The sequence below is a fragment of the Bufo gargarizans genome, chromosome 8, assembly GCF_014858855.1.
Source record: "Bufo gargarizans isolate SCDJY-AF-19 chromosome 8, ASM1485885v1, whole genome shotgun sequence".
In the NCBI taxonomy this organism is placed as follows: Eukaryota; Metazoa; Chordata; class Amphibia; order Anura; family Bufonidae; genus Bufo; species Bufo gargarizans.
The window spans coordinates 115,050,157-115,075,766 of NC_058087.1; the positions used below are offsets into that span (position 1 = coordinate 115,050,157).

Consider the following 25,610-nt stretch of genomic DNA (forward strand, 5'->3'; position numbering starts at 1 on the left):
GATCAAAAATCAAAATGAGGAATAAAAATAAAATACAATATGATAAAATTTCCACATATGCATATAAATATGATAAAAGTAATCCTCCGTGGAATAGTCCTTCACAAGTGAAGATGTGCAGTAATTAATACAGGAACGATCTTCCTTAATCTAAGGCTGTATGTATGGATGCAATACAGTTAATTGCTGTGATGCTGCACGGTGCTGTGGGAAAAAAAGAGAGGTGCTCTGTGCCTGAGCGTGGCGTCCCACACTGTCTGCGGCTGCAGAGATCACTTACCCACCCACCGGCGCTGTTGGAATAGGTCCTTCTATGGCGGTTAGCTGTTCCTGGGAAAATTTGCGAGGTCTGAAGTGATCTAATGGTAAGATTTTCAGCGTTCCTCGTGGTGCCTGGGGCGTGGTTTGCGCGTCTGTAGTATGACGCGGATGATCACGTGATGACAATCTTTGCAATTGTTTTGGAGCGCTCCTTGTGATGTAGAAAAATGATGCACCTAGGTTAGTCCTTGACAATCCTCTATAGGCTTCTGCTTAGACGCGTTTCGGGAGACTTTCCCTTCATCAGTAAGTAGAGGATTGTACTGACCCATGTATTATTTATAGGGTCATTTTTTCATTAGTGATTCCATTAACCTATTCAATGAGGTTAATTATTCAAATGAGGTAGGACACAGTGGTCCTATTATTGAAATCATATGTGGCATGAGGAAATCAAGGATAATTCCAGTAATTCCAGGGTGATAGTCATTATCTCACTTGTGATCCCATTAACCTATTCAATGAGGTTAATTATTCAAATGAGGTAGGAATGTCCTATTCTTGAAATTATATGTGACATGAAGAAAATCAAGGATAATTCCAGTCATTAGGTCCATATGTGTCAAAAATCATGCCAATGATTAGTTTGTACGTGGCTTAAAAAGTGATTTAATAAAAATAAAATATAATAATAATAGAGTATTTAAACTTGAGTGGGACTCGGCATATTGAGTTACTAGATATATATTAACATAGGGAAATGGTTGCAATTATATCTGCAGACTTGTCTCTAAAATATAGATAGTGGATACGAATGAAAAATAAATATTCAAAAATATTATATCCTATGTTAAAGACACTACACAAATTATATTTTATTTGAATCACATTGGCATATGGGTACGTTAGACGTACAATCACTTTATACTAGCATTAACCACCAACAAGGTATAGAAACAGTCCATAACCAACTAACCAAAGAAGCTAAACTGCTGCCAGAACAAATTGAATTTATAACAGAAGGCATAAAATGTATACTTTACCATAATTACTTCTATTGGAATTCCAACTTTTATCTGCAGATCCAAGGAACTGCCATGGGCACCAGATTCGCCCCCCAGTTATGCGAACCTATTCATGGCGCAGTGTTAAGAAGACAGCATAGCGCCCAAACTGGGGACGAGTCTAGTGCTCTGGCAACGCTACATTGACAACATTTTTATATGGCAAGACAGTATAGAAATTTTAGATACCTTTTTGAGAGAGAGTAATGAAAACTCATATGGTCTAAAATTCACGCCAAATTTTAATACATCTAAAATAGAATTTCTGGATCTGCAAATATCAGTAGAAAAGGACAGACTCATATGCACCACATTTCAGAAACCAACAGCTAGGAACAGTTTCATCCAGTATGATAGTTGCCATAGAGTCAAAAGAAACTGTACATCAGAACCCCACTTTGAAAAAGAATCTGAGAAGATGAAAAATCAATTCATCGATTAAAAAAATACCCTATTCAATTGATAGATACATCATTAAATAAAGTTAAGGGGATGGAAAGAAAAGAATTCTTCACCAAAACAAATACGGAACAAAAACAAGAAGATATACCATCCAGGATTATATTACCTTATAACCCACAGTACAAAAAAAAATAAAAAAATCGTAAACAATCATTGGTACCATATAAAACAAGATAAAATAATAGGGCCCATTATCACAGATACTCCACAAATCACATTCACTAAAGCTCTGAATCTAGGCCTAAAAATTGCTCCAACTACTAAACAAAATATAGGACATCCCACAACAATTCAAGAATGGGCAGACATCACAGGCTTTTTTAGATGCGGAAAATGTAAGAATTGTCAGACAACATCATTTCCAAAGAAAACCACTTGTGTTATATCCAAAACAAATTCCCATAAACAGGAAATCAGAGAATTCCTAACATGCAGCTCTACTGAGGTCATATATGCCCTAGAACGTCCATGCCAAAAATTATACATTGGCACCAAAAGAACACTACAGAAACGTGTATCTGAACATATCGCAAATATAAGAAAAGGTTACGAAAAACACACTGTATCAAACCACTTCAGAATAATCCTCAACAAAGACCCTAGTGGACTAAAATATACAGCACTGGAAAAAGTGAAGAAAGACTGGAGGGGTGGAAACCATATACACAAGATGTCCAGAATAGAGTCTAGGAGGATCTTTGAATTTAACTCTGTGCTGCCGAATGGACTGAATGCAGAGATGGAGATTTTCGGTTTTCTTTGACCGGGGGGCTGCCTCTCTCCGACTAGAGACCAGCACAGTTTTTTCCTACTCGCCCTGGTCTCTCCTTGGCGAGCGGTCGCCCCCTAAACCACTCCATTTACTAGCACTCGACCAAAGACACAAGAAACAGTATCTAAAAATAGGGTAACTGTACAGAACTTGCACTGGGAGTTACTTTTGTCTATGGACCAGTGTATCACCTCATACCTCCCTTATAATAATTCTAAATTCTACAATTCCTTTACTGCTAGGAATAAGATCTATAACCATAATAAATTCATAGCCAGCGATACTAAGAGGACATATTCCCATTATGCATTATGGAATTGCAAAATAATATATTTACCAGTAGCAAAATATTGTAAATGCAGGAAGACCCATAGAATTATAGGAGACACAAACCATCATAGCTACTTATATTCAATCATACTCTATATATTCATTATCATTCGTATCCACTATCTATCTTTTAGAGACGAGTCTGCAGATATAATTGCAACCTTTTCCCTATGTTAATATATATCTAGTAACTCAATATGCTGATTCTTATTAAAGTTTTAATACTCTTTATTATTATTAGATTTTATTCTTATTTAATCACTTTTTAAGCCACGTACGAACTAATCATTGGATTGATTTTTTGCCACATACGGACCTAATGACTGGAATTATCCTTGATTTTTTTCATGTCACATTTTATTTTAAGAATAGGACCACTGCGTCCTACCTCATTTGAATAATTAACCTCATTGAATAGGTTAATGGGATCACAAGTGAGATAATGACTATCACCCTGGAATTACTGGAATTATCCTCGATTTCCTCATGCCACATATGATTTCAATAATAGGACCACTGCGTCCTACCTCATTTGAATAATTAACCTCATTGAATAGGTTATTGGGATCACTAATGTAATAATGACTATCACCCTATAAATAATACATGGGTCAGTACAATCCTCTACTCACTGATGAAGGGAGAGTCTCCCGAAACGCATCTAAGCAAAAGCATATAGAGGATTGTCAAGGACTAACCTAGGTGCATAATTTTTCTACATCACAAGGAGCGCTCCAAAACCATTGCAAAGATTGTCATCACGTGATCATCCGAGTCATACTACAGATGCGCAAACCACGCCCCGGGCACCACGAGGAACGCTGAAAATCTTGGCATCAGATCGTGTCAGACCTCGCGACTTTTCCCAGAAACAGCTGACCGCTATAGGAGGACCTATTCCAACAGCGCCGGTGAGTGGGTAAGTGATCTCTGCAGTCGCAGAGCACCTCTCATTTTTTCCCACAGCACCGTTCAGCACCACAGCAATTGACTGTATTGCATCCATACATACAGCCTTAGGTTAAGGAAGATCGTTCCTGTATTAATTACTGCACATATTCACTTGGGAAGGACTATTCCACGGAGGATTACTTTTATCATATTTATATGCATATGTGGCAATTTTATCATATTGTATTTTATTTTTATTCCTCATTTTGATTTTTGATCCTTTATTCCAAGGCACATTTTTTATTGACTTATATTTTGGAATATTTATTGAATCAATATCATCACCAAGAAATTCCACATATACCGTGTACCCATACTATTCCCATTAATAAATTAGCTATAATACCACCCTTATATGAGAGTGCCTGCTTACCTTCTACAGATGTACCATGGTTATCACTCCCGCTGTTAACTCAAAGGGACAAGTTCCATACCCGATTTTTTAAAACAAACTAACCTCTGTTTGAAAGTACAAAAAGCTGCTATTTTATGTCTGTTTTATATTATGACTCTTGAATAAGGGGGCTATTGTAGACCTCCGAAATGCATTGAGTGCTGTGAATTTATTCAATAAAAGAATATTGATCAGACGCTAGATTCCTGGGTGCCATCATTATTACATTATTACCATCTTGGAAGCGAACTGGGGTGGGGGGCTCTGTCTGAAGGTGTATTGAGCTTTATCTGACAGACGTCCTCCCTAGTAAAGTGAGTTTTTATCTATTTTCTTTTCTTTTCCTGTTTTGCATTTTTATTTTAATTTATTTACCAGCCATGCCAAGAGTCCTTACACTTTTATTTTTCACTGTCTACAGTATATCATAACTATCTACCTTCACATGCAATAATCTATTTTCTATTGGCTAATAGCCACCTCAGGCTATTCTTCTGTCTACAACCACTGGGGATATAGCTCCTATTTCTATCACTTCCCTTTCCTAGGGATTTGATGACTTTGACTAAGGAGTGGCACCGATAAATGCGTCTTTTTTGGGGTCTCTTCTTGTTTTCTAGGGCTCCGAAATTAAGTCTCTATTGAGCACTTTCAGGCTGAAATGTCTATTTTGTTTCTGTAGGTAAGCAGTGTCTCTACCTTGACTTTTCTTCCTTTTAGTATCTCTATCACACTCTTTCCATATAGGCCTCCTGCTTCATATCCACCTTCCTGGCGCCCGTCACCTTATATACTTAGGGCGCACACCCCTAATATATACTTTGATTTTTCCTAACCTCTTTTTTTATATATTTTTTCTTTTACATACTCTACACTTATACAGAAACAGGCTTAAAAGATGAGGAATGTGAGGGGCTTACTGGTTCCACCCCCTTTTTGGAAAGTGTCAAGAGTGTCGTACAAACTCCTGTTGTGACTAAATTTAGGAGGAGCTGTGTTTAAAAAGTCACTGTGACTTTTTTTTGCCAGAAAAATTGTGTAAGAAGATGATACATCTTCTCCAATGTGCCGATCAGTCATCTATAGATCATTCGTACAGGTCATCCCATCAGCAACAGGAGACACTACATTGACCAATCAGTAAGTCATTAATTTTTTTTGTTTAATCTTGTGTGCATGGGCACCTCAGCACATAATTTTTGCAACTCCTGACTGGAGGATAGCTTTAATTTTGGTTGAGATCCAAATGCTGAGAACCCCACAATTTGTAGATTAAGGAAAGAGAAGTGCTTTGACTTTACCTCACACTAGAAAGGAGAATCTGTGGGAATGGGACATCAATAAGTCTTATGTTACCACTTCTCCTGATATGACCTATTTGATCAAGGGAGCAGAAACCTTTTTGGTTGGTTTTTAGGGTTTTGCTATATTTCTGCTATAGCTATACTGTTTACTTCTGATAATGTTTTGCCATATTTTGTAATATCACTGTATAGCAAGTGTGGACACCTTTTATGAACAGATTAAATGTTTATAAAAAATTGAGGAATTTTGTAAAAATAATTTTTTCAATGTTTTACACTTTACAGAGAGCAGCTAATATGATCCCTGCCCATAATAGTCCTCTGGCAGCTTTGGCGTTTGATGCAAGTGGCACGAAACTGGCAACCGCTTCAGAAAAGGTAATATTTTTGTAAATGGCATTTTCACACACTAAAATATTGTATAGAAAAAAAAACGCTACTATTTTCGCTTCTGTGTTTACAGGTACTATCATCAGTTACGATAAGTTTTGTAATAGATCTTGAGGAATCCATTGACTTGCAGTTAGAGATGAGTGAATTGACTCTCAAATTAGATTCTGTCCAATAAATTTGATCCAAATCTAAAGTGTCCCAGTAACCCTGAAAAATTGTATACGACACTCTGAGGTCTTCTAGGACTGTTACATAGTTAATTCTTTTGAAAAAAGACAAAAGTCCATCAAGTTCAACCAAGGGATAGGTGGGGACGTGAATCCCAGAAGAAAGTGAAACTCAGATTTCTTCACGTTTTCATAAGCATTAGTGTCATTTATTTTCAAGAATTCATTTAAACACTTTTTAAAACTGTCCACTGTTCCTGCTGTGACCATGTCCTGAGGACGTCTATTCCACAGATTCACAGTTCTTACAGTAAAGAAGCTTTGACGCTTCTGGAGACGGAACTTTTTCTTCTCCAGTTGGAGGCAGTGCCCACGTATCTTTTGAGGGCTTTTTACATGGAACTGTTTTTCACCATATTTTTTGTATTGCTCATTTACACTCACCTAAAGAATTATTAGGAACACCTGTTCTATTTCTCATTAATGTGATTATCTAGTCAACCAATCACATGGCAGTTGCTTCAATGCATGTAGGGTTGTGGTCCTGGTCAAGACAATATCCTGAACTCCAAACTGAATGGCAGAATGGGAAAGAAAAGTGATTTAGGCAATTTTGAGCGTGGCCTGGTTGTTGGTGCCAGACGGGCCGGCCGAGTATTTCATAATCTGCTCAGTTACTGGGATTTTCACGCACAACCATTTCTAGGGTTTACAAAGAATGGTGTGAAAAGGGAAAAACATCCAGTATGCGGCAGTCCTGTGGGCGAAAATGCCTTATTGATGCTAGAGGTCAGAGGAGAATGGGCCGACTGATTCAAGCTGATAGAAGAGCAACGTTGACTGAAATAACCACTCGTTACAACCGAGCTATGCAGCAAAGCATTTGTGAAGCCACAACACGCACAACCTTGAGGCGGATGGGCTACAACAGCAGAAGACCCCACCGGGTACCACTCATCTCCACTACAAATAGGAATTCTCCCATCTTTTTTAATACAAAGTTGGCATTTGACCAAGATATTTATCTCACCCAGCATGGGTATATGTAAAATGACACCCGAAAACACATTGCCCAACTTCTCCTGAGTACGGCGATACCACATGTGTGACACTTTTTTGCAGCCTAGATGCGCAAAGGGGCCCAAATTCTGTTTAGGAGGGCATTTGTAGACATTTGTATCCCAGACTTCTTCTCACGCTTTAGGGCCCCTAAAATGCCAGGGCAGTATAAATACCCCACATGTGACCCCATTTTGGAAAGAAGACACCCCAAGGTATTCAATGAGGGGCATAGAAAAAAAAAATTGGCACAAGTTAGCGGAAATGCAATATTTTTTTCTCACAAAGTCTCCCTTTCCGCTCACTTGGGACAAAAATTTCAATCTTTCATGGACTCAATATGCCCCTCAGCGAATACCTTGGGGTGTCTTCTTTCCAAAATGGGGTCATTTGTGGGGTGTTTGTACTGCCCTGGCATTTGAGGGTCTCCGCAATCATTACATGTATGGCCAGCATTAGGCGTTTCTGCTATTCTCCTTATATTGAGCATACGGATAATGAGATTTTTTTTTTTTATCGTTCAGCCTCTGGGCTGAAAGAAAAAATGGTCGGCACAGATTTCTTCATTCGCATCGATCAATGTGGATGAAAAAATCTCTGCCAAAAAAATGGAGGGGAAAGTGGTCTGCCAGGACATAGGAGGAGGTTCTCGATGATCTCTTCCTGAAATTTGAGGAAGGATCCTGTTCTCACAGCCTTACTGTAGAGAACAAAACTATTATATGCAGCCAATTGAATCAAATATACAGACACCTTCTTATACCAGTGTCTGGTGCGTCGGGAAACTAAATAAGGAGCCAACATCTGGTCATTGAAGTCCACCCCTCCCATGAGCGAATTATAGTCGTGGACACAGAGGGGCTTTTCAATGACACTGGTTGCTCGTTCTATTTGTATTGTCGTGTCTGCGTGAATGGAGGAGAGCATGTAAATGTCACGCTTGTCTCTCCATTTCACTGGGAGCAGTTCTTCGTTACACAAGGCAGCCCTCTCCCCCCTTGCAAGACGGGTGGTAACGAGCCTTTGGGGGAAGCCCCGGCGACTAGGTCACGCGGTGCCACAGCAGCCAATCTGTTCTAGGAACAAATGCCTGAAGAGGGGCACACTTGTGTAAAAATTGTCCACATAAAGATTGTACCCCTTGCCAAATAAGGGTGACACCAAGTCCCAGTTTTCCCACTGCTCCCCAGGTAGTCAGGGCAACCGACCGGCTCCAGGGTCTGATCTTTACCCTCATAGATCTGAAATTTGTGGGTATAGCCTGTGGCCCTTTCACAGAGCTTATACAATTTGACCCCATACCGGGCGTGCTTGCTTGGGATGTATTGTTTGAAGCCGAGGTGCCCGGTAAAATGTATAAGGGACTCGTCTAGGCAGATGTTTTGCTCAGGGGTATACAAATCTGCAAATTTGTTGTTGAAGTGGTCTATGAGGGGCCGAATTTTGTGGAGCTGGTCAAAAGCTGGGTGGCCTCTGGGACGGGAGGTGGTGTTGTCGCTAAAGTGCAGGAATCCCAGGATGGCCTCAAATCGTGCCCTGGACATGGCAGCAGAGAACATGGGCATATGATGAATTGGGTTTGTGGACCAATATGACCGCAATTCATGCTTTTTGGTTGGACCCATGTTGAGGAGAAGGCCCAGAAATGTTTTTAATTCGGAAACTTGGACTGGTTTCCACCGGAAAGGCTGGGCATAAAAGCTACCCCTTATTTGATATTTGGACTACTAAATTTAGGGGGTATTCCCTGAGACTACCCAAGAAAAAAAGCAAGCCTGTCTTACAAATGGGAGGCTAGCGAAGTACCGGAAGCCGTTGCGATTGATAAAAAAATATCAAAACTGATTTATTTATTTTTATCGCCGCAGCGCTTGTGAAGTGATTGTGCAGTAATCAAAAAATAAATACATTTTTTTGTCACTGCGGCGGGGAGGGCGTGGGTGAACGCACGTGTGGGCGACCGATCAGGCCTGATCGGGTAAACACTGCGTTTTGGGTGGAGGGCGAACTAAGGTTACACTAATACTATTATAGATCTGACTGTGATTAGTTTTGATCACTTACAGATACTATAAAAGTACAAATGCTGATTAGCGATACGCTAATCAGCGAATTAGTTACTGCGGTGCGGTGGGCTGGGCGCTAAACGATCCCTAACTACCTAACCAAGGGGCCTAAACTATCCTAAAACCTAACGGTCAATACCAGTGGGGAAAAAAAAAGTGACAGTTTACACTGATCACTTTTTTCCCTTTCACTAGGTGATTGACAGGGGGCGATCAAGGGGTTAATTGGGGTGATGGGGGGTGATCTGGGGCTATGTGTGGTGTTTGGTGTGTACTCACTGTGATGTCTGCTCCTCTGCTGGAACCAACTGCAATTGCATGTATTTCTGCAGAGGAGCAGAGAAGCCATTTAACACCTTATATTCATAAATATTATGATCATTGGCAGGCTGATGATGAAATGCTCCTCTAACTTTTGCCAGCCCACGATGCGCTTGTGCGGGCCGGCTGCGAGCATCATTTCACGTCTCGCCAATGCGTGACTCTGCCTGAGACAGCCGCCTCCGGACCGCGATCCTGCGTTAGGCAGTCCGGAGGCGGTTAAAAACGGAGTGAGTCATGGTCCAACATGGAGTCATGATTAAGAGCAGGTGTGCTCGAAACGCGTAGACAATCCTCTGCGGACCCACGTCAGGAGGTTGGGATTTTCTTGCTGCACAAACTAATTTTTTGTACCGTATTCAATGAAGGAACTAAAGAAAAATCTTCTAATTGAGTAGTGGTGGACGTGTTTATTATCTTGGATATGCCTGGGATCTCATCTCATCTCATCAGTCCGTGCACTGACCCCTATGGGATAATGCTATTTCACATGCGCGCAAAGGTGAGCTGGATAATCTAATATTGCCACTGATCCCTAGGTGATATGCACCCTTGTCTCTGATCTCCGTGGGTCAGCTGCCTACTACATCTGTGATACTCCAGGAGGTTGCAAAGTCAAGATCCCTGTACAGAGGATACCATGCGGCCACCAGGATAATGCCCTTAGGTTTAGCTAAAAGCCAAAGCGGTTAGTTAGTCCTGCTTTCCACTACATTATATGCAGTATTAGATGGTGCTATTAGAAAGTACAACTTGTCCTGCAAAAACAAGGCTTGATATGGCTGTGTGTGAACAAAAACAATGTCCTTCTTGACATTGGAATTGCGCTAAAATCTGCAAATGATCAAATTTTCAAGCACCTAGCTTCCATCTGGGGCATGCGGGTGGGCACACAAGTTTTTTTTAACCACATGAAACCTCAAAAATGTTATCAAATAGTTTGGCATTATTGTGTGTGATGCCTCCTGTTCTTCAGGGTGCCAGTTAACTGCACTTGTCACAAACTGAGAGGGACAGAATCCTTGAACTGACTTGTATTAGCACTCTGGCAGACATCTACATGGCTAGGAAAAGATATCTGTACTGATCAACATTGCATGTTTTGTTGGTTGGGAGAGCAACAATGAACTGGAATGACTGCAAGAGGTGCACAGAGGCAAATCTCTGCATGTACGGATCATCTGATTAGAAGAATAGCGCACAATGATCCATTCTAAACTGCAAGTTTCATTCTGCATAACATCTAAAGTGTACAGTGTCTACACAAACTATCAGAAGGCATTTGCATGACTTTGGGCTACAAGCCAGGTTTCCGGCTACAGGTTTTCCATTGCCCTCACATCACTGCTCTCAAAGGCTATCACAGTGCACAGCAAGACAGCAATGAAGTCTGAGAAAGAGACATGTCTTCTTTAACAATGAGTTCAGCTTCTGTCTCAGATGCAATAGTAGCCGAAGATTGGTCTGGAGACCATGTGATTCATGCCAAGAAGAGGACTTCACAAAGTAACGTCACACTGATCATACTCCCTGGATTATGATGTGGGTGGCATAATGTATGGCAGCCAGACACCTCTAGTCTTTATTTCAGGTACTCTAACAGCTCAGCATTACATTGTTACAGTTGTGGAAGCAGTGGTACAGGCATTTTTCCAAAATGTCCCAGGAGCAGTTTTTTTTAATAGGACATTGCTAGGCCGCAATTAGCTCATGCTGCTGTGATGCCCAAATGTGCTACCGTGGCCTTGCTATGTCTCTGGACTTTTGTCTCCCATCAAGCACATCTGGGACATCATTGGTAAGCAATTGCAAAGGGAACTGCCAGCAGTGGATTTTGACGATTTACATGCCCAGGGGGAATTCAATGTGGTAGGACATTCCTCAGACAACCATTATTAGCATGGCAAGATGTGCAATTGCATGTATTTCTGCATGTGGCGTTTATACTGGGTACTGAATAAATTGAGACATTGTAAATCAATATAAACCAAGTTACCCTATATTTACTTTCCAGGAACTGAATGTGGGAAATTAAATAGTAACTTAGAATGTATGCTTACAAATGCCCGAAGTCTAGCAAGCAAAATGGGGGGGGGGGGGGGGGAGGCTGGTGTCTATGGTACTAGAGGAACACATAGATGTAGTTGGGGTGGCTGAGACATGGCTGTTAATATTTAGGTTTTTACACACTTTAGAAAAAACAGGACCAATACAAAATGAGGTGGCATGTGCTTGTATGTGAGGAGTGATATGAAAAAGGGGCAGTTTTGGGTGAAGATGTTAAAACTTTATGGGTGAAATTACAAAGAAAAATAACATCTTAAAATAATTATAATTGGTGTAATCTATAGACCCCCCACCACCACCATCATAGAGGAAATAGACATTCACCTGTATAACCAAATAGCCAAATAGAGCTGGCTGCACAGGCTGGTCTAGTGGTCATAATGGTAGATTTTAACTTAATGATTATTGACTGGGGTAATGGTTCTGCCATGTTGTTAAAGGAAATATTAATTATTGATATTTTGGGTAATCGCAATAATATTCATAAATAGGCGTGAGTCGTCTAGTGATGACTCCGCCTATTTTTACTATAAAATAAATTACCTCTGTTAATTAGCTAATTGACTAACTAACTAGCTACCTCTGTTGCCTTTACACTCCACTGAGCTAAATGCGACTTATAACTACTATACTAAGATGGTCACTAAAAACACTATACACTGTATTATGAATAATAAAGTATTTATTACACAATAGCAAGTACGGTATACAGTGTAATAATACGCTATATATATAGGCTTGAGAAAGGCTCGATTGTGAGCTGAAACGTTGCAATTATTTTTCACATGGGTGAATAAAGATTTCTACTTTTTTCAAGTCTTGGAGTGCTGTCCGATTCTCTGCATATATATATATATATATATATATATATATATATATATATATATATATATATAGATCATCGGTTATAAATATATATACATATAGACGCACACACTACAATACTATAATAGCACTACAATAAACCCAATACAAACCTAACTACACTACACAATTCCTATTCCACCCCACACACTATCTATACATTACACTCAGACACATACAAATACCAGCAACCCACCCGCCTGGCTACTCACTGTCCCTATGGGGTACAAGGGGTAAAACACAGATGGTGGCACTGCAAGGGTAAATACTTGCAGGCCAGGGATATCGACAGGGATGTGGCCGTGGGTTATTATTATTATTATTTATTATTAAAGCGCCATTCATTCCATAGTGCTGTACATATAATAAGGGGTGCACATACATAATACAGACAATTGCAGTAATCATAAACAAGATGAGTTACAAACTGGTACAGAAGGAGAGAGTGCCCTGCCCATGAGGGCTTACAATCTACATGGTATGGGAGAAGGACACAGTAGGTGCGGGTTAAGTTGGTCATGGCAGTATAGAGGCAGCATGGTCACTGGCTTATCTGAAGAGGTGGGTTTTAAGGTTTCTTTTGAAGGATTCCACTCTAGATGAGAGTCTGATATGCTGGGGTAGCGAGTTCCAGAGTATGGGGGATACACGGGAGAAATCTTGGATTCGATTGTGGGAAGAGGTATAAGAGGAGAGGAGAGAAGGAGGTCTTGTGAAGATCGGAGAGTGCGTGTGGGGGTGTATTGCAGCAGGGGTTACAGATTAGTGTAATACAGGGGTTAATCTGCTGCTGGGAGTTACTGCAGCAGGGGTTCAGGGCAGCAGTAGTGAAAGGGTTACTGCTGTAGGGGTTAATGGGATTGTGGCACTGCAAGGGTTAACTTACATGCAGGCCAGGGAATACAGGGTTAATATAGCCCAACAAGGGAATGCTGGGGCTGCACACAGGGAATGCAGGAGTACTGGGGTTCAGGAATTGCAGTGGTTAATGCTCTGCTCTGCAGGGCAGGCAATGCAGGGGTTCAGGGCAGTGGTCAGCAGGGGTTAAGGATATAGGCAGGAGGGGTTAATGGGCAATGCTACGTAGCCATCCAGAGTTATTGCACAACTTTGCACGTGGGTCTGCCTCTCTCCTCCTCCCTTCTTCCTATGCTCTTCACTAGAGCAGCTTGGCTGCTCGGTCTTCCCCTCCTGCTCTCCTCTGGGCTGGTGGGGATCCTGCCTCTAGCGCAGCCTGTGAGTGCTGCCACGCTCTTCCATTGGTCGGGGTACTTCCATAAGGGGGGACTGGTCTACCCTGAGCGCTGCCTGCGCTCTTCTCCTGGGGGTTTTCTGGGAGGTGGGTCTCAAAGAATTTTCTTTATTTTCATGACTATGAAGATTGTAGATTCACACTGAAGGCATCAAACCTATGAATGTGGAATTATATACATAACAAACAAGTGTGAAACAACTGAAAATATGTCATATTCTAGGTTCTTCAAAGTAGCCACCGTTTGCTTTGATTACTGCTTTGCACACTCTTGGCATTCTCTTGATGAGCTTCAAGAGGTAGTCACCTGAAATGGTCTTCCAACAGTCTTGAAGGAGTTCCCAGAGATGCTTAGCACTTGTTGGCCCTTTTTCCTTCACTCTGCGGTCCAGCTCACCCCAAACCATCTCGATTGGGTTCAGGTCCGGTGACTGTGGAGGCCAGGTCATCTGGCGCAGCACCCCATCACTCTCCTTCATGGTCAAATAGCCCTTACACAGCCTGGAGGTGTGTTTGGGGTCATTGTCCTGTTGAAAAATAAATGATGGTCCAACTAAATGCAAACCGGATGGAATAGCATGCCGCTGCAAGATGCTGTGGTAGCCATGCTGGTTCAGTATGCCTTCAATTTTGAATAAATCCCCAACAGTGTCACCAGCAAAGCACCCCCACACCATCACACCTCCTCCTCCATGCTTCACGGTGGGAACCAGGCATGTAGAGTCCATCCGTTCACCTTTTCTGCGTCGCACAAACACACTGTGGTTGGAACCAAATATCTCAAATTTGGACTCATCAGACCAAAGCACAGATTTCCACTGGTCTAATGTCCATTCCTTGTGTTCTTTAGCCCAAACAAGTCTCTTCTGCCTGTTGCCTGTCCTTAGCAGTGGTTTCCTAGCAGATATTCTACCATGAAGGCCTGATTCACACAGTCTCCTCTTAACAGTTGTTCTAGAGATGTGTCTGCTGCTAGAACTCTGTGTGGCATTGACCTGGTCTTTAATCTGAGCTGCTGTTAACCTGCTATTTCTGAGGCTGGTGACTCGGATGAACTTATCCTCCGCAGCAGAGGTGACTCTTGGTCTTCCTTTCCTGGGGCGGTCCGCATGTGAGCCAGTTTCTTTGTAGCGCTTGATGTTTTTTGTGACTGCACTTGGGGACACTTTCAAAGTTTTCCCAATTTTTTGGACTGACTGACCTTCATTTCTTAAAGTAATGATGGCCACTCGTTTTTCTTTACTTATCTGCTTTTTTCTTGCCATAATACAAATTCTAACAGTCTATTCAGTAGGACTATCAGCTGTGTATACACCTGACTTCTCCACAAGGCAAGAAATCCCACTTATTATACCGGACAGGGCACACCTGTGAAGTGAAAACCATTTCAGGTGACTACCTCTTGAAGCTCATCAAGAGTGTGCAAAGCAGTAATCAAAGCAAAAGCTGGCTACTTTGAAGAACCTAGAATATGACATATTTTCAGTTGTTTCACACTTTTTTGTTATGTATATAATTCCACATGTGTTAATTCATAGTTTGGATGCCTTCAGTGTGAATCTACAATTTTCATAGTCATGAAAATAAAGAAAACTCTTTGAATGAGAAGGTGTCCAAACTTTTGGTCTGTACTGTGTGTGTATATATATATATATATATATATAGATATATATATATATATAGATAGATAATGCGGCACATCCATCCATATATATATATATATATATATATATATACACACACACACATCTACACAACATCTCGGGGACAGCCATGGCAGATACGTATATACAGATGTATGTAATAACTGTGAAATACATACATCTATGTATAGACATCCCCAATTATAGTATAAGCCCATATATATATCTATATGCAGATGTGTGCAATATAAAGGGCATACACACATCTCTCTCTATACATATATATATATATATGTATGTATGTAGAAAAAGAATCCAAGGCAGCACACAGATATCCGTGAAAAAAAGGGTATTTTATTCACCCATGTGTAGACAGCAACGTTTCAGCTCTCTCTATGGAGCCTTTGTCAAGCCATAATACAAAGTGCAAATTCAGGTGTTTATGAAGCATACATAATTAACAAACAGTGATTACATGATTATGTCCCAATTAATACAAAAACATTAATAAAACCAGTGAATCTAGATTGAACATAATTATATTATAAAAAATACAACCCCATGAAGCCAGATGTCAGAAAAGAGCTATGTGCCACAAATATTGATCGTTGATCCATACAGTTAAGATGCATAACATCATCAATTGATAATCTCTTGCAGGTGTACAAAGTTGTGTTAATTTAAAGTTATTTATTAACCTATGGATTTCTCACATGTCACTGGAGACCGCAGGACTCAGTCGACGTCCGGAACTCGACACTGCGCAGGCGCGGGGAATGTTACATCCCGCGAGACTGTCTATGACATACAACAACCCATGGCCCACAGTCAAGATGGCGGCTCAGCACCTCACATGGACTGAGTATGCTCGCTCCGAAAACTAGGCGGGCACAGTCAAACAGGCACGGCGATCATGTGACCGGTCATCTGACAATCATACATAGCAACAGGCCAATTGCATTAATCGTTTCCTGGTTACAAGGGGGGTCGAGCGGTATAGAACGTGCTAATGGCAAAACGCCACTGTCACCCTGAGACACCTAATCCCCATATTGACCCAAGTGTCAAGTTCACCTTGATGCACTCTCAAGATAAACTGCAATTTCTTGACACAGAGGTCGTGATTCAGGGACATACCCTGTCCACGGACCTCTTTGTGAAGCCCACAGATAAAAATACTCTGGTTTGATATGAAAGCCATCATCCACGGCCAATGATCAAGTCCCTTCCCCTCAGCCAGATGTTACGAGTGGCCAGGATAGTCGGCGAGGGCCCGGCCAGGGATCAACGACTATCAGAAATGGCCATGAAGTTTCGATCCAGGAGTTACCCTAAAAAACTGATTTCAGAGAGTATTAACAAAATTGGAGTTAGAATGAAGGATGGTGACCCTGTGTGGCCTAAAACCTCAACACAAAGGATACCATTAGTCACTGACTATTGCATCAGCAGCCCTCGGGTTTCCTCTATTGTTAGGAAGCACTGGCCGATTCTGACCAGTGGTTTTGATAACATAGAGGAATTTAAAGTTCCCCTTTATGTTCTTTTCGTAGGAGTCGCAATTTAGGTGACAAATTAGTCAGGTCAGATGTTGGGTCTGCGAGGGTGGATTGCAGCACCTATTTCGGCTCCACACGTAGGAGCTGTTATCCGTGCTGCAATTGTGTTAACTGCCGCTACATGATCAGGGATGATTCCTGTGTAAATCCAGCCTCTGGTAAGACAGATCGAATCAAGCAATACCTCACATGTGATTCAACTTATGCAATTTATTTGTTATCATGTCCGTGTGGACTATGGTATGTTGGAGAAACAACCTGGGATGTTAAAACAAAGTTAAACCAGCACAGATACACTATAAGGAAAAATAGGCTGGATTTACCGGTGCCCAAGAACTTTACAGAAGCAGGTCACCGTGAACGGGATTTGAAATTCAGGATACTTGAACAAGTGCCCTTACCCAGAATACGATACGTCTAAAAAGAACGGAGCTCTACTGGATTTTCGAGTTAAAACCTCTTAAACCAGGAGGGCTCAATGTTGACTTCAGGGTTGTCTGACATCTCTGTTTTGTTTTTGTTTACCCTTCCTCTCTATTCCTGTCTATTTGTGTTGGTTGCCCTGGTCTAATCCCTCCTGTTGTGTTGTCCTTTGGGGTTCTGTTAAATTCTGCTTGTTTTCCTGGTAAGGTTTTATACAAGTGCAAGCTTTGTATTAAAAACCAATAACTAATAATTTGTAAATTTTTTGCATATTTTTCTATAGATGAACATGAAAAGGTATCTTACAATGAATCTCCTTGGAAACTGGAAGACAGCAGGACCCGATTGGCAAATTAGTGTTAATGCATAGTATTATTAGTAGTATCAGTATAGGATTATTATTTCTTTGAAATAATTATGTTTGATAAATATATGTTTGCTGCCTGGCAACATGGTTGAGGTGGGACTTGGCATCATATGCGCTCTGTGACTGCGTGACTTCCTGACGGAACATGGATGGACAGCAATCGCAGGCATGGCACATGTGTGTATGATGGTAAGCTAGCACTGACAGTGGCTGCGTGTGCTTGCTTGGCTCTCCCAATGTGGGGACTGCGACACAGAGTCACTTTCCAGTGACGCCTGTGTTTGCTGGCCCCACGATAGTGTGTTGCCCCTGTTCTGGTTGCCTCCGGTGGAGGCTTCACATATATGGAGAGCAGGTGTGAAAGTTTATGCTGTGCGAACCTGTGGATTGACGACTTCAAATATATAAATATGGGGATTAGGTGTATCAGGGTGACAGTGGCGTTTTGCCATTAGCCCGTTCTATACCGCTGGCCCCCCCTTGTAACCAGGAAACGATTAATGTAATTGGTCCGTTGCTATGCATGATTGTCAGATGACTGGTCACATGATAGCCATTCCTGTTTGACTGTGCCCGCCTAGTTTTGGGAGCGAGCATGCTCAGTCCATGTGTGGTGCTGATCTACCATCTTAACGGTGGGCCATGGGTTGTTGTAGGTCAGTGTCGAGTTCCGGACGCCGACTGAGTCCTGCGGTCTCCAGTGACATGTGAGATATCCATAGGTAAATGAATAACTTTTAATTAACACAACTTTGTACACCTGCAAGAGATTATCAATTGATGATGTTATGCACCTTAACTGTATGGATCGACGATCAATATTTGTGGCACATAGAACTTTTCTGACATCTGGCTTCATGGGGTTGTATTTTTTATAATCTAATTATGTACAATCTAGATTCACTGATTTTATTAATGTTTTTGTATTAATTGGGACATAATCATGTAATCACTGTTTGTTAATTATGTATGCTTTATAAACACCTGAATTTGCACTTTGTATTATGGCTTGACAAAGGCTCAGTCGAGAGGGCTGAAACGTTGCTGTCTACACATGGGTGAATAAAATACCCTTTTTTTCACGGATATCTGTGTGCTGCCTTGGATTCTTTTTCTACATATACTCAGCTGGATCAAAGTCCGCGATCCATTTCAAGGAATTGCACCACCTGGATTTGTGTGCTGCTCATCTATTTTTTATTCATATATTTCTGGGCCCATACTGGCCATACAGGGCCAATATATATATGTAGATATTAAAAGACATATATACATATATTTGCATAATACTACTTCCTTCTACACATGTATTTCTGGGCCCATACTGGCCATACAGGGCCAATATATTTGTAGATATTAAAAGACATATAGACATACAGTCATGTGAAAAAATTAGGACACCCTTTGAAAGCATGTGGTTTTTTGTAACATTTTTAATAAAAGGTTATTTCATCTCCGTTTCAACAATACAGAGAGATTAAAGTAATCCAACTAAACAAAGAAAACTGAAGAAAAGTCTTTTCAAGATCTTCTGTAAATGTCATTCTACAAAAATGCCTATTCTAACTGAGGAAAAAGATAGGACACCCTTGCCCCTAATAGCGAGTGTTACCTCCTTTGGCTGAAATAACTGCAGTGAGACGGTTCTTGTAGCCATCTACCAGTCTTCGACATCGGTCTGAGGAAATTTTACCCCACTCCTCAATGCAGAACTTTTTCAGCTGTGAGATGTTTGAGGGGTTTCTTGCACGTACAGCCCTTTTCAAGTCACCCCACAGCATCTCAATGGGATTCAAATCTGGACTTTGACTTGGCCATTCCAGGACTCTCCATTTCTTCTTTTTCAGCCAATCTTTGGTTGATTTACTAGTATGTTTTGGGTCATTGTCATGTTGCATGGTCCAGTTCCGCTTCAGCTTTAATTTTCTAACTGATGGTCTCACATGTTCTTCAAGCACCTTCTGATACACAGTAGAATTCATCGTGGATTCTATGATGGTGAGCTGACCAGGTCCTGCTGCAGCAAAGCAGCCCCAAACCATGACACTTCCACCTCCATGCTTCACAGTTGGTATGAGGTTCTTTTCTTGGAATGCTGTGTTTGGTTTACGCCAAACATGTCCTCTGCTGTTGTGTCCAAATAATTCAATTTTGGACTCATCTGTCCAAAGAACATTATTCCAGAAGTCCTGGTCTTTGTCAACTTTATCTCTGGCAAATGTCAGTCTGGCCTCGATGTTTCTGTTGGAAAGCAAAGGTTTCCTCCTTGCACACCTCCCATGCAAGTTAAACTTGTACAGTCTCTTTCTGATTGTAGAGGCATGTACTTCTACATCAACAGTAGCCAGAGCCTGCTGTAGTTCTCGAGATGACACTTTAGGGTTTTTGGAGACCTCTTTTAGCATCTTGCGGTCTGCTCTTGGGGTGAACTTGCTGGGGCGACCAGTCCTGGGCATGTTGGCAGTTGTTTTGAAAGCCCTCCACTTGTAGACTATCTTCCGGACAGTGGAATGGCTGATTTCAAAATCTTTTGAGATCTTTTTAAATCCCTTCCCAGACTCATAGGCTGCTACAATCTTTTTTCTGAAGTCCTCTGACAGCTTTTTTGCTCTCACCATGGTGCTCACTCTCACTTCAACAGTCAGGAGCACACCAAACTAAATGTCTGAGGTTTAAATAGGGCAAGCCTCATTCAACATGCAGAGTAACGATCTACTAATTATGTGCACCTGGTGTGATATACCTGTGTGAGATCTGAGCCAATTTAAGAGGGAATACATGTGAGGGTGTCCTATCTTTTTCCTCAGTTAGAATAGGCATTTTTGTAGAATGACATTTACAGAAGATCTTGAAAAGACTTTTCTTCAGTTTTCTTTGTTTAGTTGGATTACTTTAATCTCTCTGTATTGTTGAAACGGAGATGAAATAACCTTTTATTAAAAATGTTACAAAAAACCACATGCTTTCAAAGGGTGTCCTAATTTTTTCACATGACTGTATATTTGCATAATACTCCTTCCTTCTACACATGTATCCATATGAGGGCTTTTTTTTTTTTTTGCTGGACCAGTTGTACTTTCTAATGCTAGAATTTACTGTAATATGGCATACAATGTATTGGTAAGGGGCGAAAATTTCCAAGTGGGGTGGAATTGGAAAAAAAACTAACTGCAACCCGTTTTATGAGTTCCCAAATTGCAACCCAAAACCCACTTATTTATCACAAAGTGCCAACACGGCAATTAATGTTGGAAAAGTCTAAGGCATATTGGTACACCATAAACTTTTTCCAGGGTGTGTGTACCCACAGAGAGGGCTTTGAGTGCCGCCTCTGGCACCCGTGCCATAGGTTCACCACCACTGTCCTAGAGTATGTAATACTGGGAGAGTAACTTGTAGAGAAGGATTTGGGCGTACTTGTAGCTTGATGGACTTATGTCTTTTTCAACCGTTGTAACTATGTACAATATTTTGTTTCAATATAATTAATGTCTATTGATCCTGTAATTTCCATAATAACTTCTCCGTCCTGGTGATGCATTTTCAATGTTAAGGTGTGTAAAACAGTAATGGCTATGTCAAGAAGGAGTTAATTTTTAAATGCAGTCCCAAAAATATCTATTTGTGTGGGCAGATGACTTAAGTTGTTTATACACACCCAGTAGTGTTGGAAGTAAGGGCTTGTTTTTATCAAGTAGTCCAACGATTATCCTTTTTTGAGGTTTAGTTTTTAGTTGTTTGTTTTTTATGTTTTTACAAAAGCCATAAAAAGTTATCCCTTTTTTTGAGCGCAGTTTCAGTTATTTTTATTCTTTTTTTCCCAGCAGTACAGTTTAGAACATGTGGTGCTGTGTAAGGCTAGAAGTAGAATCGGCAGTACAGTTTGTAACATGATTGATAGGCAAACAGCGGCAGCAGCATAATTGGCCCGGTGATGAGTAGTCATTATAAATACAAGAGTACTTGCTCCAGGTGCCATGTGTCTGACACGGCTGCTGATGCCTTCCTTAATAGCTTTGGTCTTCCAAAGCTGAGGCACAGGTGGCTCTGCTGGACGTACCAATCACAGTAGATGATACCTCAGAGGTAGTGTTGAGCGAACTTGTGTTTTAAGTTCGGCGTCCAAAGTTCGGGATCAGGTTATCGAAGAATCGCGTTATGGATTCCGCTACCCCGGACCAAGTTATGGTCCGTGGTAGCGGAATCCATAACGAGATTCTTCGATAACCCGAACTTTAGACGCCGAACCTAAAACACAAGTTCGTTCAACACTAATCAGAGGCTATTGGCACTCTTCCACTGGGGAAAACCCCCAGCCTGGACGGCATAACTCGAGATTGGTACAAAGCCAACTGTGATATGGTTGCTCCTAAACTATGTGAGATGTATAACACAGCGCGTCTGCTTAAGCTAGGGAAGGATGCTCAGATGCCTTATTCCTACCATTTCATTTGCTTCCTTAACTCCAATATTTAAAGTACTTTCAAAAATACTTGCCATGAGGCTCAATAAAGTAATTCTGTCCCTGATTCACCCCAACCAAACTGGTTTTATGCCAGAGAAGGCAACGGACATTATACTTAAACTTAGTGGCTGCGGGGATCTTGATTTTGCCAGGTCTTATATTAACCTTAAATAGCCTTTGACTCAATTGAATGGTCTTTTATCTGCACTCTACTAGCAAGATTCAACATCGAGCATCAATTTTGCAGCTGGGTTAAACTCCTCTATGACTCTTCCAGGGCCTGCATTATAACTAATCTCGATGTTACTGGCCCCTTATCTCTAAAACAGGGTATGCATCAGGGTTTCCCCCTGTCTCCTTTGTTTGCCCTGGTTATTGAGTCCCTTGGGCTGCTATTCGCAGCTCCTCATCTATCATTGGCATTACTTGTGGGCCCTTATTTGCGAACGTATCTATGTACGGCGATGATACATTGGTATATCTGGTGGATGTGGGTCCTTCCCTTGAGGCACTGCTGTAACTCTTGGAGACCTTTGGTCATTTACGGGCCTCGGGGTGAACTGGAACAAATCTGCCCTTATTCTGTCTGCCAACTATCAACATAATTCAGTACTCTGTCAACATACCCGTGGTGTCTTCTATTAAGTAGCATTGGAGTTAATGATGATGATGATAATAATAATGATACAACCAGAGGTGCATATATTTATGGAATTACATTTTTAAAGCCACTAAAGAGGAGTACTGAAATACAAGTTGAAGGCCTGGAACCACCTCCCCCTTATGCTCATTGACAGAATTAATCTTTTTAAAATGATTTGTTTACTGAAATTCCTTTACCCATTCCTCGTAGCACCCACAGTTATCTCAAAGAGGCTCTTTAAAAGGAATGTGGCATCAGAAAATTACCTGCTGCTTTTTTTTATGTTTAACATATTTTTAAAGAATTTTTGATGTTTTTTATTTTCCATGTCACTTTTTATATTTAAACTAAACAAAAAAATCCTGCAGCTTTTGCACTGGCCACTATGTCTAATAATTGGGACCACTTCTTGGTGTGTACAGATTACTTTACTGCAGTTAACATTCTAATTCTGCCTGTAATGATATTCTCTATGTGTATATATAAAACACGATCCACCATTCACAATAGGTGATTGTTAAATGTTATCTATTCTTTGCTTGTACAATGACCTCTACACAGGTCACAGATTATGCCTTGAAAACTCTGACATGTAAGTCAATAGGGTCCCCTCCTGTCTATTGTGCCTATGGCTCTTTGGGCTGCCATAAAGCAATTTTTCTGCTGTGTAAATGCTGGTAAGAGCAGCTCAGAAAAGATGGCAGCCCTCATAATTATGTCATAATCAGATAATAAAAACAGATTTGCTAAAAAGATTACTAACTGGTTTTAACTGGCACATACAATGTTTTTGTGACACATTTCCTTTAAATCACTGAGCGTCATCCTTGGTACATTTTATTGACAAGGCTGGTCTCCAAGGCTCAGTTAGGCTACCCTACATGCACCAAAACATTTTGGTTGTCCCTCTGCCCCGAACATGTATTATTACTTCTTGGAGTCTCTGTTCTTTTATGCTCATCAACCACCTCAGCTCCCCTAGCTTAAACCCCCTTAATGACCAGACCACTTTTTACAATTCTGCACTACACTACTTTCACGGTTTATTGCTCGGTCATACAACTTATCACCCAAATTAATTTTACCTCCTTTTCTTCTCACTAATAGAGCTTTCATTTGGTGGTATTTCATTGCTGCTGACATTTTTACTTTTTTTGTTATTAATCGAAATTTTCCGATTTTTTTTTAAATTATTTTTTTTGCCAAAAAATTTCATTTTTCACTTTCAGTTGTAAAAATTTTCAAATAAAACTGCATTTCTATATACATTTTTATCTAAATTTTTGATCTACATGTCTTTGATAAAAAAATGCAATAAGTGTATATTTATTGGTTTGCGCAAAGTTATAGCGTTTACAAACTATGGTACAAAAATGTTCCGCATTTTGAAGCAGCTCTGACTTTCTGAGCACCTGTCATGTTTCCTGACGTTCTACAATTCCCAGACAGTACAAACACCCCTCAAATGACCCCATTTCGGAAAGTAGACACCCTAAAGTATTCGCTGATGGGCATAGTGAGTTCATAGAAGTTTTTATTTTTTGTAACAAGTTAGCGGAAAATGATGATTTTTTTTTATTTATTTTTTCTTACAAAGTCTCATATTCTACTAACTTGTGACAAAAAATAAAAACTTCCATGAACTCACTATGCCCATCACAAAATTCCTACCCCATCTCAGTTGAAGTTCCTGAGAAGCCGTGAACAGGTGATCCCTTTGCACCAGTTCACATGCGGCGCTGGACGGTGGCCACCGCTGCTTCTGTGCCGTGCTGGTGGAGTGATGGGATCCGAGGCCTAGGTGGCTCTGCCTCACGGTGGGACTGCATTGTGGCTGCTGGATCCCGTTGCCTGCTGGTGCGGTGTGGAGGCGCGGTGGTCGCCGCACGGCACTGCGCTATGGATAGAGTAGGTTCCCACTTAACAAGAGGCAACCTTGTCGCGGTAAGTGGGCCTATGCTCTTTGATCAAACTGTATACTAAGGCCTCTTTTAGGGCACAGCAAATGTTTGATACTTGTGCTGTATAGCCATGTTTTATCAATATAAATGCTGCAAAATACGTACAGTAGTCATTAGTATAGGAATGAGGAGGTGCGATTCAGATTCTCTCTACATAATACAAAATACCTTGGGGTGTCTTCTTTCCAAAATGGGGTCACTTGTTGGATAGTTATACTGCCTTGGCATTTTAGGGGCCCTAATGCGTGAGAAGTAGTTTGAAATCCAAATGTGTAAAAAATGCCCTGTGAAATCCTAAAGGTGCTCTTTAGAATTTGTGCCCCTTTGCCCACCTAGGCTGCAAAAGTGTCACACATGTGTTATCGCCGTACTCAGGAGAAGTTAGGCAATGTGTTTTGGGGTGTCTTTTTACATATACCCATGCTTGGTGTGAGAGAAATATCTCTCTAAAAGTCAACTTTTCATATTTTTTTTATACAAAGTTGTCATTTTGGAGAGATATTTCTCTCACCCAGCATAGGTATATGTAAAAAGACACCCCAAAACACATTGCCCAACTTCTCCTGAGTACGGAGATACCACATGACACTTTTTTGAAGCCTAGGTGGGCAAAGAGGCACAAATTCTAAAGAGTACCTTTAGGACTTCACAGGGCATTTTTTACACATTTGGATTTCAACTACTTCTCACACATTAGGGCCCCTAAAATGCCAGAACATTATAACTACCCCACAAGTGACCCAATTTTGGAAAGTAGACACCCTAAAGTATTCGCTGATGGGCATAGTGAGTTCATAGAAGTTTTTATTTTTTGTCACAAGT

At 40.9% G+C, this 25,610-nt stretch overlaps 1 protein-coding gene across 1 annotated transcript in view; it reads left to right on the top strand.

Annotated features, from left to right (window-relative positions):
• The window catches only part of WIPI2 (WD repeat domain, phosphoinositide interacting 2), a 439,829-nt gene that overhangs the window by 211,022 nt on the left and 203,197 nt on the right, over positions 1–25,610 (top strand). Inside the window, exon 6 of the mRNA XM_044302641.1 lies at positions 5,824–5,916. Coding sequence (XP_044158576.1) covers positions 5,824–5,916 — 93 coding nt within the window. The remainder of the gene's footprint in view (positions 1–5,823; positions 5,917–25,610) is intronic.